Source organism: Mytilus galloprovincialis, chromosome 7, assembly GCF_965363235.1.
Source record: "Mytilus galloprovincialis chromosome 7, xbMytGall1.hap1.1, whole genome shotgun sequence".
In the NCBI taxonomy this organism is placed as follows: domain Eukaryota; kingdom Metazoa; phylum Mollusca; class Bivalvia; order Mytilida; family Mytilidae; genus Mytilus; species Mytilus galloprovincialis.
This window is the reverse complement of record NC_134844.1, coordinates 73913145-73930706: the sequence shown is the minus strand read 5'-3', so window position 1 is coordinate 73930706 and position 17562 is coordinate 73913145. Positions and strand designations below refer to the sequence as shown.

The window sequence follows — 17562 nt, the reverse complement described above, 5'->3', positions numbered from 1 at the left end:
CCTTTTATCTCTAATTCGCTATGATATATGAGATGCAAATATTCAAAGAAATGTGGGATATTGAATGACAAGACATCAAGACGTGATTTATAGCCATATAGTCAAAGAGGCCTTTAGAGACACACAATTAGAACCATTTGAATAAATGACTGTCTATTCGGGAACTAATCTGACAAACACAACAATCAATAGGTCAATCAAAAAGTCAAAAATTTGGATCATAACCTCGTCGGGGTATTTTTCTTTGTTTAAATCAGTGGGGTTTATTGCATCCTGCAATTTACAGACAAAATATGTATGCTGGTTCTGTTATCGGATTGTTTCAGCGGATAACTCTGCAGAAATGATTCAGCGTAAATTACTTTTGATCCTTTTACTGGAATATCTTTCAGTTAGCTTTCTTGTTAAAACATTAAATCAACGATTGATTATAATGATTGTTATAACAAATATATATCTCTCTCCTTCCGTCGCTCTCTCTCTGGAATACTTCACAAGATATAAGATATTTTCCTACCATGCATATGAGGAATTTATGTGACATGTCCGATTCATGTTGTCTCAGTGCTTCCACAACTTTTTAATAGAAGCACCCCAGTGATTTCAAATTTCGGACTACTCGGCATACCGGCATTAATTTCATAACTTTACCAATCCAAGTTGATACAACTTAACCATTTGGACCAGTAGTGCTGAACAACTTTTGACACTAACTGTAGTAATCTTGAAACAAGTAAAACAGACAGCAAACTGTTTGAACGTTGATGCCATTTAAAATTGGACTCTTAAAGACAGCAAAAATAGAAACCTTAGGGATCTAAGTGTGAATTTAAGCTTAAAACCATGGCGGAAATCAACGGCACAGCATTGCAGCTCCGGCATATCAACAGTTGACCTAATTTATGGATAACTTATAAACTTCTGCCGGCAGACAAACGCTATTTTAACATATGTCGTCTTTCTTTTGTATTCGAAATCTAGTGTAAACTTTAATTTTTAGTTATTCCTCTCACATAGAAACCGTTCTTAATTTGCAATCGATAGCTACAATTTGTCAATGAAAATAACATATTCTAGAGATTGGAATACTTGTTCACTGTCTTGGTACTATGTGATATGAAATTATTTATAATCTATTTAATTTCACTAAGCAGTGTCAGGCTCGTTGGTCTAGTGGTATGATTCTCGCTTCGGGTGCGAGAGGTCCCGGGTTCGACTCCCGGACGAGCCCTAATTTTTGGCAAAAGGATCCGCTCATAAAACATCAAATCGCAAAACTGAGGTACCAATGATGTAAGGCCACAATTTAGAGAATCACGGACGCACAAATATACAAGCAGCGTAATATCGTTACCCATCTGGTCCTCCCGTCCTCATCAATGTCAGCCTGCAAAATGGGCTATAGACATTCATTACTCGTGATACAACTTAAAAGAGAGTCTCCAACCATGTACAGTATATTCATTCAACTGGTAAATTTCCTACCATAGTGTTGTCATGGATACTAGAATATAAATGGTCTCGATCATGTTACTCTTTTGGGCTTCGGTGGATTTTGCTTCATTAAACAGCTTTGACATTACATATTGTCTGCCTGTCACAAATGTTTACTCCTACAACATTAGGTTCACCTTCGTGAGGAAAAAGTGTGTTCGTTCCGACCGTTTAGCGTTTAAGATACAGTCAGGATAAATTGTGTAAGAAAACGATAATGTTTTATTATGATTATATATTGCGAGGGATAGACGTCGGAACGGACGCACAAACGGACTAGGGTAAATTTCTTACTGATGATGCCGACTCGCCGAATAAAAGTACTATATAGTTTTCCATTGCCGACAATGTTAGCCTTTTGTTTAATTACATCTGAAATTTTGTGGTTGATAGTGTTATCAAAAGAAAGAACAATTTATTGTCATCAAAATACAACACAAAAAATTATATTATATTACGGATGAATTTTTGGGTTGTCAAGAACGCATGACAATCCCGCAGAAAAATGTCACTGATTTTTAGCACTTCACCTCAACTAGTGAAAAAAATTCTAATAATAATTTTACAAGAAAACTATGCTTAACTGTATTCATACTAAAGAGGCTTTCCAGAAAAAAAATATCCATTTAATATAACAACCAATCACAAAGACTTACCATTTTTCTTCTCTATGTCATGTTCCCTTCACCAAGATGGCTGCGCCCATTGATTTTCATTTGGTACATTGATACCTATAGGCGAGGCCAATACTAAATTAAAGTAGAAACATAAACACAAACCTAGAAAATATAGCTTTCCCGATTTCAATAACTTTTATCAACAATTTCATTGAAAGTTGCCAACATTTCACAAATAGGTGAAATGACTTATACATCAAATGTATTACCAATGTCATTTCAACTGATCGGGCGGAGCTTACGTTTTAATTTGCATAAGGACAGTCTATTTAAAGATGAGAGAAGAGTTTTATAGTTACACATACTAGCAGGCTTAACTGTTTGTTCGATTTATTAAGACTTAAAATATTGTGGGACAAAAAGAAAGCAAAAATGTTAAAACCAAAGCCAGACATTATACATGTGCCTGTCCCAAGTCAGTAGCCTGTTATTGAGTGGTTGTTGTTTGTTGCTTTTGATCATATGCGTTGTTTGTTTATTAATATTTTTTTACAGTTCTTGTATTGTTCTGTCCCACCGCTATCCAAGAATGTTGAGCGACCACTTAAATAGTGATAATTCAAAGCCTCAATATTCTGTATGTGCCTGTCCCTAGTCAGGGGATTGGTTGTCGTTTGTTGATGTGTTACATATTTGTTTTTCGTTCATTGTTTTGCACCTGAATTAAGCTAGCCGTTTAAGTTTTCTCGTTTGAATCGTTTTACATTTTATTTCGGAGCCTTTTTTAAAAATAGTAGTTAATTACTATGTCATTTGGTCTCTAGGAAGAAGATGTCTGATAGGATAGGCAGTCATACCTCATCTTCTTTTTTAAATTTAAAATTGTGATAAAAAAACCTTTAATTTTGTATCAAGTACGTCGAGTCAATATCATTTTATCTGACATCAAAATGTACTTAAACAATCATATCTAACATAAAGTACAAAAACGTGTACTTTTCACCGATAATGCCTAAAAACTATTTAGTTAAAAAAAAATGCAGATTCCTAAATGAGGGGCGAAAGCTACTTGATGGACATTTAAACTCATAGATCGAAAATAAACTGACATTTGGTCTCTTGTGGAGAGTTGTCCCATTGGCAATCATACCACATATTCTTTTTTTTTACATTGACAACGTCATGGCTTAAAAAGAAAACGACAAACAGATTAATAATTATTAAATTCTCCCTCGCCCTGCTCGTCCGAATTTGAAGTATTTAATCTCTAAATTCAATAGGCTATAAACAAAACAAACACAGATATAGGATTAGTTGCTCGCAGTAACATATCATTTTCTATTGCGATACAATATTTTATTTTACTTTCTTCTACATATTTCTTCGATTCAAACCACTGACATATAAATCCATGACATATATTACCAATGTCATTTCAACTGATCGGGCGGAGCTTACGTTTTAATTTGCATAAGGACAGTCTATTTAAAGATGTGTGTGATTAGGATGATTGCCGTTATAATTATTACTGATTTCTAATCACCTAACACTGCCATCAAAGGAATTTACAAAAGAATAACTGGACACTTCATTGATGAGTTTATCCTAAAACACCTATCTATAGATGGAATGGTTTATTATGAGCGAAACGGTTAAACTCCGCCCAGTCAAGTGAAATAAATTGAGTAATACCTTTGTTAGAGCAATTTTCCTAATGCATGTTGTTTAAAGGTTTGACTGGCTTGCTTGCTTTGTTTGGATAAATGTTGGTCTAAGCATCCAAAGACATTATTCTAGCTGAAGTCCCTAATATCTACTTAGTATCGATTGAAAATGTCAATCTGAATTACAATGCTTGAGGAAACATTTATAAAAACAAAGCAAGGAAGCCAACCAAACCTTTAAACTAAATGTATTAGGAAAATAACTATAAATAGAAAATAATTTAAAACATAACTTTGATTTCACATCAACTATAGTGGAATGTTTTAATTTTGCATTCATGTTTTATTTCAGCCTGAAAACATTCTTTGTTTATCAAGACAAGGGAACAGAATAAAAATTATAGATTTCGGATTGGCACGAAAGTACAATCCGAAAAGTGAATTGAAAATTCTATTCGGTACGCCGGAGTTTATGGCTCCGGAAGTTGTAAACTTTGACCCTGTTTACCCATCAACAGACATGTGGAGCATTGGTGTGATATGTTACATATTGTAAGTTTAAGATTAATAATTTACTTGTTAATGTAACACGTCTTCTGATTGGCTGAATTTTTGTCGTCTATTAGCTCATACTTTCAACGTTTTTTTTTTATCTTGAAATTTGAATTTGAAGTTAAGTAACATGGAATGACTGAATTTTTTTTCTGTCTATTTGAACAAAAATATTGTGGTGTAAACCTTTAAGTAACACACTATGTGGGTTATTCAGTGTGCACCACATGTTTGATGTTAATTTTCCATAGACAAACAAATATTACCATTATTCCTTCAATGTGTTCGTTGGAAAGATATCCAATTATCAGGAAAATTAAAAAAAAAGCCAAAAACGTGCGTGTATCGTGCGTGTATCGTGTTTGTATCGATCGTGCGTGTATCGTGTATTTATCATTCATCATGCATCGTGCGTGTATCGTGCGTTCATCATTCATCATTCATTTTGCGTTAATCCTTCATGTAACGCTCATCGTGCGTGTATCGTGTATCGTGCATTCACCGTGCGTGTATCGTGCATGTATCGTGCGTGTGGTCAGTTTTGAATTTTAGAAGGTCTGTACTGATTTTGTGTCATGGGTTAGTAAACAGTATCCTTTGTTTTTTCTATCAAAGTATTTAAAGAATGATATACATGAAATAGTATAAGAGGAGGATCGGTAAATAAAAACATTCAATGTCATCTGACTACTGTAACAGCTACTTCCGATTTTTCAAATTTTAGAAAAAAAAAAAACCAGCTATATAAATTATGCGAAAGGACCAAAACTAAGGTCTTACAGTTCCTAAACATCGATATTAACCAACTTGCATGAGAGAAGAGTTTTATAGTTACACATACTAGCAGGCTTAACTGTTTGTTCGATTTATTAAGACTTAAAATATTGTGGGACAAAAAGAAAGCAAAAATGTTAAAACCAAAGCCAGACATTATACATGTGCCTGTCCCAAGTCAGTAGCCTGTTATTGAGTGGTTGTTGTTTGTTGCTTTTGATCATATGCGTTGTTTGTTTATTAATTTTTTTTTACAGTTCTTGTATTGTTCTGTCCCACCGCTATCCAAGAATGTTGAGCGACCACTTAAATAGTGATAATTCAAAGCCTCAATATTCTGTATGTGCCTGTCCCTAGTCAGGGGATTGGTTGTCGTTTGTTGATGTGTTACATATTTGTTTTTCGTTCATTGTTTTGCACCTGAATTAAGCTAGCCGTTTAAGTTTTCTCGTTTGAATCGTTTTACATTTTATTTCGGAGCCTTTTTTAAAAATAGTAGTTAATTACTATGTCATTTGGTCTCTAGGAAGAAGATGTCTGATAGGATAGGCAGTCATACCTCATCTTCTTTTTTAAATTTAAAATTGTGATAAAAAAACTTTTAATTTTGTATCAAGTACGTCGAGTCAATATCATTTTATCTGACATCAAAATGTACTTAAACAATCATATCTAACATAAAGTACAAAAACGTGTACTTTTCACCGATAATGCCTAAAAACTATTTAGTTAAAAAAAAATGCAGATTCCTAAATGAGGGGCGAAAGCTACTTGATGGACATTTAAACTCATAGATCGAAAATAAACTGACATTTGGTCTCTTGTGGAGAGTTGTCCCATTGGCAATCATACCACATATTCTTTTTTTTTACATTGACAACGTCATGGCTTAAAAAGAAAACGACAAACAGATTAATAATTATTAAATTCTCCCTCGCCCTGCTCGTCCGAATTTGAAGTATTTAATCTCTAAATTCAATAGGCTATAAACAAAACAAACACAGATATAGGATTAGTTGCTCGCAGTAACATATCATTTTCTATTGCGATACAATATTTTATTTTACTTTCTTCTACATATTTCTTCGATTCAAACCACTGACATATAAATCCATGACATATATTACCAATGTCATTTCAACTGATCGGGCGGAGCTTACGTTTTAATTTGCATAAGGACAGTCTATTTAAAGATGTGTGTGATTAGGATGATTGCCGTTATAATTATTACTGATTTCTAATCACCTAACACTGCCATCAAATGAATTTACAAAAGAATAACTGGACACTTCATTGATGAGTTTATCCTAAAACACCTATAGATGGAATGGTTTATTATGAGCGAAACGGTTAAACTCCGCCCAGTCAAGTGAAATAAATTGAGTAACATTGTTTCTCATTCGCATCTTTTCTTTTTCCTCGGTTAATACCTCCAACGCCTGTACGTATGTAATAAACATAGGCTGATTAGCAGCAACTGTCAATTTACCAATGTGACCAACTTCAATTCGACGCAACTGCGAGCACCTTCGATAATATTACATTTAAATGCCAAACTTTATATAGTACCATTAAATCCCACCCGTAGAAACCGCCAAAACTTTCCTCGTGCATTATACACCTGACATCAAACTCTATAAATAGTACATACTGTTGCAGAACTGGTTATACTAGTTCCCATCTATAAATAATTACCACTAAGAGCAAACGAGAAAACACTAATTTCAAACGAAATAAAATATATTACACAAAAATATTCGGCTGTAACAGAAAATTTGACCCATTTTGAACTTGTGATTCAGATATAAGGAGACATGGTATGAGTGCCAATGAGACAACTCTCTATCCAAGTCACAATTTGTAAAAGTAAACCATTATATGTTAAAGTGCGTCCTTTTAACCTAGAGCAAAGATGTGAATACATGTACATTTTTTGTAGCTCATATAATATAAAAAGTATAATTTTCAAACCGGCACTGGGTAAATCTTGAAATTGCGGTGGTATGTGTGTGTACTTTTGCTCCGTGTTAAAGGTATACATGTTAACGAAAAACATGAAAAAGGCGATATACGCATACGTCTTTTTCTGAAAGACATTATTCAAGATCGTTACATGCAGGCAATCATGGAATCATATTTCGGTCTATATCCATTTCATCGTTTTGCCAAAATTTAATGTCAAAATTTACAATTCTTTTAATGAGAAATTTTGTAATCGATCAAAAATGGCACTTATCAGCTTTTGTCGGGCATTTTATTTATCAATTTAGTTTACTGAAAGTTAAATTTAATTGAAAAAAATCTTTTCTATTTCAATCATCTAATCTGAACTGACATTTCAATAAACCACATGTAAGCATTGCTTACTTATCCTTTCTAAAAGAAAAAAAGCTTAAATTCAATTAGAATATATCTATACTTATGTTTTAAAATTAGAAAATAAAAGTAATTTTATTGAAGGCATTTTGAAACCTGAACACGAACTTACAGATTCTCATTTCTTTCATTTACTTTCTACTTTTTGAACATGGCGTCAACAGCATGAATAAAATAAAGAGTAAATGTTACAAATGAACATGTATATATAAGGGCTATAATTTTTCCAAATTTTTTTTTTTAATCTAACCAAAATACTACAAAATTTACTAAAACTAGTTGATACTACTGAATTTTGTTGCAATATCAGTTATGCCCAATTTGTTCATATTTATTGATAGCATTTTAAGCATTCTCGACTCTGGCAGCAACCTCTGATTCATGAACAGTTCGTGTCTAGGGACTTAAGTTAATTAAACCTTGGTATCTTTTGGTGACAGAATAATTTTACCGTCGGTTGCGGTGAAATTTTTTATAAGTTTTTAGGACCGATTTATAAATGCAGAAAAACATCGTAATTTGACACAATTTAAATGAGCTTATACTTTAAAAATGTGATATATATGATTGCCAATGAGACATCTCTCCATAGGAAACCAAATGTCGAATAGAAGTTAATAAATGAATGCACTCCTATCAACAAATTTCATTTAATAATTGAATAAACTTTAAGAACCAATGTGTGGCCTCTTCGATATTTTTTGATAATGATCAAAGTTGAAATATCATGCCATAATTTGTCAAAATGTGAACTTAGTCCTTTTGTGGACGTCCAGTCGGAAGGGTGATGTTTACCTCGATATCCGAGAATAAAGAGTGCACGTAGACGAACCTGGATAACAACTTACGCGTGCTTGATGCATGGCAAAAGTTTTGCTCCTATCCATGCAACAAATTTGTATTTTCCAGAGGCACTTCAAACACTTTATCATGGCCTAACTATTATATTTAGATTGAAAATCTGTTCCTCTCGTGAATATGCATACAATATTTGCCACTGGACGATAAACGTTTTAATTTAAATAGTTTATTTAACATACAGAGAGCGTGAAACTCGCCCTACACGAGGCAACGGATTGGACGTCGTTATTCCAAACGATAGGGCTTTAAATATATACAAAACCCGGACATCCCATTTTAGCAAGGTTTTTTTAACAAGCGGAACGCGAGTAATCTATATTTCTATCACGTTTAAATGTAATGCATGCATAGATTGTATACGTGTTTCACTAACGTCCAGTGGCAAGTTGGCAACTACCGTATATTATACAAATTAAAGGTCGAGAACAAGTTTATAAATAGACGTGTTAGGAAAGTCGATACTATACTGTTGGCGCTCGTGTTGGACGGAAGATGAATACAATATGATTTGGGGGTCATCTCCAAAAGTATAAATACTTTATCGTTTTTTTATTACCTGTATGACCACTGAAATACGTTATTTATTGTATTCGTAATAATCAATCGAGCATTTTTCAAAGACCCAAAATTAATTTCTAAATGTGAATTTCAAATCAATTACGTGGTATATTGAAGATAATTATAACCCATACATGTAGTTTCAATTATTTGATTACGGAATGCAAAAGGTAAAAAAAAAAATAAAAAAAAAATGAGGCAAATATTTACCTTTTATGGAAAAAGGGGTGACATGTTTTTATCTGATTTTCAGAATCAACAAATTCTTGCAAAAAAAAAAGGAACAACAGTTTTATTCCCGCCATATCTCCCAATGGAAACAAACTATCGTTTGACTTTCATTCTGGAACGATTTTGAAAAGAAAAAAGATTTAAACAATTTATTTTGGAAATCACAAGACCCCTGTTACACCAGATAATTGCTTGATGATTTATTTTAAAGATGCAAATTTGGGATTTTGTGTTCATTTGCCTAAAAGCATAATCATTGTATGATTGGGAAGCATTTGTTTAATACGAAAATGAGTTAAAGCACACAATTCAACTATTTGATTTAGTTAGTTCCAATGCTTTCTCCATAACATTCCAAACTATCCTGAATGTCTATATACACGTCTTATTGCGTGATCAAGATACACACGAGTATGCTTATGTTATGGTGTAACAATTGGTGGTCAATTTACCGTTGACTTATTAACTTGAAAATGAATTGGGTTCTAGATATTCATACGGGTTAAGTTTGGTCAATATATGTCGAACTATGCCAAGTTAGGTCAATATATGTCGAACTATGACGTTATCACAAGGAGGCTATTAAATCAAGAGTTCCAAATGGTGAAGTTGAAACCATCCCATCGTAAATTTTACGGACGCCATCACGAGCTGGTTGGCCGTTTTATACGGAATATCCATTTCACAGATGATAGCGGATATGTTCCAAATCCTGTTCCCTTTTACACTAACATGAGCGACTCGACGGGTACCACATGTCGAGAAGGATCTGCTTACCCTTTCGGAGCATCTGAGATCATCCCCAGTTTTTGGTGGGGTTCGGGTTGCTTAATCTTTAATTTTCTATGTGGTGGTTGTGTACTATTTCTTGTCAGTTTGTCTTTTTCTTCTTTAACTATGGTGTTGTTTATTTTCGATTTATGAGTTTGAATGCCTCACTGGTATCTTTCAACCATCCTTTATCAAGGGTGTAGCGATGGAAAGACGGACGGAAGAACGGAAAGACGGTACCGTTACACGAGTCCCCCTCCATTTTGTTGACGAGATGATAAAATTCATTTGAATCGGACATGCAGACAAGTGTTATTTTACACGATGGCAATGAGCCGGGGGCAAGAAGGGTAGATTAAATTTCATTAAGGAAAGCCCGTTATAGGGAATGAGATTGCAACTACGAGAAACAATGTCAGCTGAGGCTAACTTTTTTTTCTTTTTTTTTAATGTCTTGCAAACTTTTTTATTTCTAAAATCAAAATCACTAGAAAAGTTATCTTATCAAAGACGCTTGATTATAATATATAATATATATATAAAAAAAGAAGATTATTCTCATGATTGATATACATTCATCTAAAAATAAATTTATTAAACATTTTCTGGTATTTAAAAAAAACGATTTCAGCAGTATCAAACACGCCAATACAGGTAACAAAAATATTAAGTATTTGTACTTTTAGAGTTGGTCCCCAAATCATTTTATATTCACCTTCCATCCAACACGAGCGCCAACAGTAGTATCGACTTTCCTAACACGTCTAATAGTCACACATGAAACAAATACATTTTGTAGGTCTACCGGGAGAAAGAGCAGATATTGCAATGTGATGGAAAGATTTGTTGAATAAGAGGCATATTTTTACATTATAAAGAGTCCTAGCTAGTGCTCTTTCATGTAGTATTTAACATTTGAACATGGTGAAACGCATTTCACATCCTCATTCCACCCAGACGTGGATAAACTGTTTTAATCCCGTATTTATACATCCCATATTTATTCATTCCGAGTCTACTCATTCCAATTTAAAACAATTAACAAAGCAAAAAAAAAAAAAAAAAAAGACTCATGCTCTACTAGCATACCTGAAGGTCGTATTGCCGAACAAGATAATACCAGGTAACATTTTTTTGGCCAATTCTCCTATGTAATAAGAAACCATAAAAAAGTATGAGTTTCAGCAAAAATGAAAGAATATCAATTTTCTACTGAGTTTTCTTTCATGTGTTTTAGATTATCAGGATTATCCCCCTTTCAAGGAACAACGGAACCAGAAACTCTTTGCAATATAACGACAGCGAAATGGGACTTTAGTGCAGAAGAGTTCGAGTGTATATCAAGCGATGCCAAAGATTTTATATCAAACCTTTTAGTAAAAGACCCAAGGTACCTGTCTATAGCCATATACTATTTCGTGTCAAAAAAAGAGAATGAAACAATGTATAATAATAAAAAAATCTACAACCCAAAACAGAGGAAATGTAGGTGTCTGGAAATTGTAGAATTTTGAAATATGAGTTCAAAAAGATAATTAATTTACTTCATCGTCGTATACACGTAGTCAATACTTCTACAGGCCTTGTATGATGTAAATTTCCCAATAACACGATACACCATTACCCCCTTCACCATACACCAATACACGGTTTACACCATACACCCTGTGTCATTAAACCATACACATTTACACCTTTGCACTATACACCTTTGCACCATACACCTTTGCACCATACACATTACACCATGATGAAATTTAATTTCAAAGGAAGCGTGCGACTACAAAATTATTTATTTATTAAAAAAAATTACACGTTCCCCTTACACCATACACCTTCTATCATTGCACCACATGCCATACACCATTACACCATACGAGCACCATACACGTTTTTTGGGAAATTTTACACCATTCAAGGACTGTAATAAATTAAAATTAAGACAATTGTTAATGTATCAAGATACCTGGCATAATTTCAATTGATAACAAGTCCAAATCATATGTAAGGTGATGAAGGAGAGATATCTTCATGGCAATAAAAAAGGACAAGAACATTAATAGTCCAATCGGCAATCCACGGGGAAATCCGCTACTTTTGAAGGTACGGAATCGGCCGAGTTGTAACGAATGATTAATAGTCCAAACAAACACTACGATTACTGAAATCGTAACAAAAACCGGATAGAACTTGATTGCTCCGGAAGAATCAGAAGATCTAGTAACAGAAGTGACACTTGCGTTATTAGTAAACGTATAAAAAATGATTTTCGATTAAAACTATACGAACTAGATTCCTCCTCGTTTTAATGACGCTAATTGTATACATATTAACTTCTAAAATATATTACAAGACCATCAGATTTTAATTTTAAGCATAACAAAGCTTATTTATGTCGCATATTTAGCATACTTACATGTATCATGCTTTGAGTATACATGTTTTAGTTGAAAACTCTCTAACATTGAAGACATATTTGTTGACGCAATTAGAAAACATATTGAGTAATATTATATTTAATTAACTTTGTTATCAATTTAACAAATATAAAAGCGAATTCATTTTAATGTTACGTGTAATTCATACCAAAAGCTTTAACATAAAAACCCAATCAGATGTAATATTATCAACTCTTTAAACAAAAATGGCGACATGCATAATTATCAGATCTTTTATTCTTCAAGTGATTACATTCTTATATTTATATTCCATATCTTGTTTACTTACATCAATACATGTTTTATGATTAATGAAATTAAACTTACAGTGTAAATAAGAAATGTTCTCAATGAAACAAAGAATCTATAATCTCCTCCGGCGCCTATTGCATTAAAATAAAAAAAGAAAGCAAATTAACATAAATTCCATGACTTATTTTTTTGCCAATATTTGTTATCGTGTTTTGTTTTGTTTATCAACTTATTGCAGGAAATTTTAGAACTTATTAATAAGATGTTTTGCATGCACTTTAAGATGTACCAGCGCGACTACGTCATCACTTGCATGCTAAAAAAGACGGGTGATGTTTATAGAAATTCTTTCAAAACTGACGATCACGCCAAACAATTAATTGAAGACTTTATCAATGGAGTAGAATTTAAAAAAATGATTCTGTCAAAGAAATCAATCATTTAGTCACATGTACCATGGCAATAAAAAAAAGACAGATATGCTTCACTTGTTAATAATAATTAACATCGGAACGAAAGGCTTTGACAAAACAAATATTCATAATTACTAAAAAGGAAAACATAAAAAACATACCGAACTCCGTGGAAAATTCTAAACGGAAAGTTCTTAAGGAAATGGCAAAATTCAAGGCTCAAACACGAACGGATAACAACTGTCATATTCCTGACTTGGTACTGGTATTTTCTTATGTAGAAAATGGTTGATTAAACCTGGTTTAATAAGTTACAGTCAGATTGGTACTATAAATCCAAACTTCAATGTTGTTTATGCGAATGTGTGACGTCAGTAGAAAAGTTATTTACACTATACATGTTTAAGGAACCTAATCGCGACTGTTTCGCATTAACACCGAATAACGCATTTGTCTTTACTGTATATCATTTTTTGATATTATCAAGACCCATAATTATCAAATTTTGTTCCTTTCTTGCAGTAAAAGAATGAGTTGCAGAGAGTGCCTTGAACATAAATGGTTAAGGGTGAGTATTTTATCTTTCTTATCTTCAGAGAAAACATGTTCGTAATTAATTCAAGATTACTGTATTGGGGAATTGGATCGTGTTAGTCTGTAATAATGACGCAGGGGCGAATCTAGCTATTTTTTAAAGATGGGGATGGGTGGGTAGGCGTGGAGAGTCCCCAGTCAAAAGCGTTGGTCGTAAAACAAAAATAGAGTTCTTAATCTTGGACCCCTCCCCTCCTGTATCAGCCACTGTCAGACGTACAATGTATTCAATGTTTTGTAAGCTTCGGAATGGAATTGAATTCGACAAAAAGAATATTAAAAGTGAAATTTGAAAGTGGTTTTTAGTTGTTATTATTATGGAAAAATTAGATCTCCATTTAAACAATCTCAATTTGATTAAACCAAACTTGTTAACTTCATGGAAGTTCGGGTCAGAGAGCCTTCTTTCAGTTAATTCTTAAGTTATCACTGTGTCATTTCAGAAACAGATCCAAAGGGCCACTAAAGCTGTACAGAGGACCCTGTCTACTAAACGTTTAAGAAAGTTTGTTTATCGGAGAAAATGGCAGGTAATAATTTTTGGCAAATTGGTCTTACTTTCAAACAATACATTCGGAGAGATTTGCTCTATTTACAATGTTTTTTTTTTTTAATTTTGGAAAAAAAAACCCATTTTATTGGCGATCATATGTATCATTAAAATATTTGAAAGCTTTAAGTCTATGATGTAATAAAACAAAGTGTATTCGCAATTTTATTGGTGAATGTGTTCCTGTGATTAAGCACAACTATCATTTGTCAAAAAAGAAAGTCGGACATTACTTGAATATTACAGGTCATTACACCTACTTAAGCAATAATTTCACAGACTAGTCATTCGTTCGTTAAAAATCGCGATATTGTCTTACTTTATACTGGATGTGTTCAGTGAGAAACTGATTGAATTGTCTCCCTTTGAACATGATTGCGTGACTATTATTATACATAATATTCTTGAAATAACATAAACGGTACCTATTTTTCTTTACCAGACATTTAGGGTCATAAGTGACGCTCGAGACCAATATATCGAAAAATCAATTATACGAATGATGACGAGATGCTCAAACGTCAAACAGGATCAAAATAAAACTAAACTCGAAAAAGGAATCCGACTCAAAAAAGTTAAAAGAAAAAAAAACAATATGTCAAAACCAGTCAAAGGGGTATAATTAGAAGCATAATTAGCCGTTAATAATGAACTCAGCACATGCTTAAGATTAGGAAGAATTCCTCATCAAATCATATCAATTGATTGGTTGAAAAGATATTGTTTGCTTTACGTCAAGTGGCAAATATTTCAAGCTGGAAAATAACAGTTAATACGAAAAGTAGGTTCTGCAAGCTAGTACCGTGTTCACACTATAAAAATATGCACCAGATTCGAACCCGGGTTGAATTACTCGAAACATTTACCCCAGTTCACACTTGATAAAAGTTCGATCGGGAATACAGGCGGGAAATGTGGATGGCCATTCATAAACGAGGGTACAAAGGATTTTAGAACAATTGCCTGCGACAGGTCAACTACGGACCCTCTGCTAATTAGTTCCCTCCCGACGAAGTCGAAGGGGATTTTAGGTTTGTAATCCGTCCGTCTGTGTCCATCTGTCAGTACGACAAATCAGTTTTCCACAGCAATTTTCTTCATGCTTGAAGATGTTAATTTTGGTGTGTTGTTTTATCATTACAAGTTACAGATCAAGTATGAATTTTGTTCCGGTCTGATGATTTTGTGCAGAGTAACTGTAATGGTCATTGGACTTAGAAATTAACTCAAATAGTCATTTTTCTGTACTTTTTTTGCCATGCTTGAAAAAATAATTTGAAAATTGGTATACAGTTTGATCATGAGGAGACTTAGTTTGAACTTTATGGTCCTTGGACGCAAACAATTCACTTAAATTATCTGTTTCCCGCAACTTTTTTATGCCATGCTTGAAGATTTTGATTTAAAAATTGGTGTAAAATTATATCATAAAAATTTACAATGTACATTGTACAAGCTCGAATTTTGTTCTGGTCTGATTTTGTGCAGAGTTATAGTCCTTGGAAATAATATAAACCACATTGTTTGCGCAATCGAATTCATCAAGGTCACATAAGTCGTAAAACATAGTTATTTACTTTTTTTCTTGCATTTTCTAAAAAATCTTTTTATGCATTGAAAAAACAAATGTTGAACCAGTTAGAAGACTACATTATATTTTTGTTCTGGTCACTCCATCATATTTCTGTAATGTTTTAAGATGTCATTATGTCTATTTTTACTTTTGTTTACGCACTAAATTGACAAACAGGCTGATTTTTTAATATCTGTTTCATGCTTCTCGGGAGAAATCAAAGAGTAATAATGATGACAATTTACATTGCAATAAACAACTACTACTTTTCAATTTTCTTTTTAGAGAGCTGTCAATGCAATGCTTGCGTTAAAAAGAATGGGCGTAGACTTAGTCTGATTGATTAAGATATCGTACATGATACGGTAAGCATAGTTAAAGCTGTTTTTTTTATTCTTAACCTTAGAGTGTCCTTGAATGAAAAGATGATGTTTCAATCTTCATTTTGTTTAACTTAATAGAATTGTACGTGTCTTTAATAAAATAAAAGACGACCTTGGATTTTACGTCAATGAAACAAGCCAGTTTACGTCAACGAAACGTGCCAGTTTACGTTGATGAAACACCTAAACATAACAATGCCATACACTCCAAAATACCTCAAAATATCAAAATTCGATTTTTCAATAAAGGACAAGCTCCCATGTCATGTTTCAATTGTGTAATTTATAAACTCGAAACTATTTTGTACTGAAATTAAAGATGTTGCATACACAGTATGCATGACATCCATACTCACTGCTCGACAGCCAACTTTCCGATTTAAAGACGATATTGGGTCAGGATGCCATGCTTGTCAAGTCAAATTTAGGCTTGGAGCATACGGGTAACTGAGTTAGTTGAAAATTCGTCGATTGATAAGATTTAAAACAAACAAACGTTTTTCAAACTTCATAAGGACTTAATAAGCAAATTTGTGGATGGAATGCTGACTTTAAGCGTCGATTTAGTCACGTTTATGTAACCTTTATCGCTGTAAGTTCCAAGTTAAAGAAAATAATGCTTGAAATTGCACTTATTTTACGGCAGGTTAGGTAATTTTTTGTTGTTTATAGTTTTGCACATTGTGTTTTTTCGTCCAATTGGATTGGTGTTTTGTTTTACAAATTTTACTCTACACCAAAAAATACACAAAGCAAATGACAAAAACATTTTAGAATATAAACACATTGTTTAGTTATGATTGTTCTTTTGTAAACATGATTTCTTTGTTTTAATTTTTCAGTGTTATTTAAATACAGGAAATCGACACATATGTCACGTGGATATATATACCATGTGACATGCGTCACGTGGATGTATACCACGTGACATGCACGTACAATGTGTATCCGGCCTCTACGACGAACACAGTACACAGTATACTGAACATTATAATTATTTGAATGTGAATCTGTGAAAAAGGGCCTTTTGACTGGACTGACTGTGAATGGAAATATATCGATGTTTTTTTTTCATGTATAAAAGATTTTGAAATAAATATTTATGCAAAAATGTTAAATGGTTGCTGCATTATCTCTATACTTTATAGATATAGGAAGATGTGGTATGAGTGCCAATGAGACACCTCTCCATCCAAATAACAGTTTACGGCCTTCACTCCAAGATAGTCCGTTTAACCCTGTCTAATTTCATTTTACATTTCGATGTTTTGTGATGCATACAAGATTTTGAAATAGATATTTATGCAAAAATGTTTAATGGTTGTTGGATTATCTCTATACTATAATTCCAAGATCGTACGTTTTAAATACCGTGTAACTGTTCGATTTTACGCATACACATCACGCGATAACGCCAGAAACCAATGCGTTGGGATCAGTACGATATCGTCTGCATGAAAA

The 17562-nt window shown here is 33.1% G+C and overlaps 1 protein-coding gene and 1 non-coding gene across 2 annotated transcripts in view; both read left to right on the top strand.

Annotated features, from left to right (window-relative positions):
- Window positions 1-17219, top strand: part of LOC143083636 (myosin light chain kinase 3-like) — a 46540-nt gene extending 29321 nt beyond the window's left edge. The window contains exons 6-11 of the mRNA XM_076259912.1: window positions 4128-4327; window positions 11136-11288; window positions 13524-13569; window positions 14039-14125; window positions 16004-16083; window positions 16944-17219. Of these exons, the coding sequence (XP_076116027.1) occupies window positions 4128-4327; window positions 11136-11288; window positions 13524-13569; window positions 14039-14125; window positions 16004-16057 (540 nt within the window). The 3' untranslated portion in view covers window positions 16058-16083; window positions 16944-17219. The remainder of the gene's footprint in view (window positions 1-4127; window positions 4328-11135; window positions 11289-13523; window positions 13570-14038; window positions 14126-16003; window positions 16084-16943) is intronic.
- On the top strand, window positions 1160-1231 carry Trnap-cgg (transfer RNA proline (anticodon CGG)). Its single transcript has one exon. It is a non-coding gene; the product is annotated as a tRNA-Pro (tRNA).
- Window positions 17220-17562: the final 343 nt, after the last annotated feature.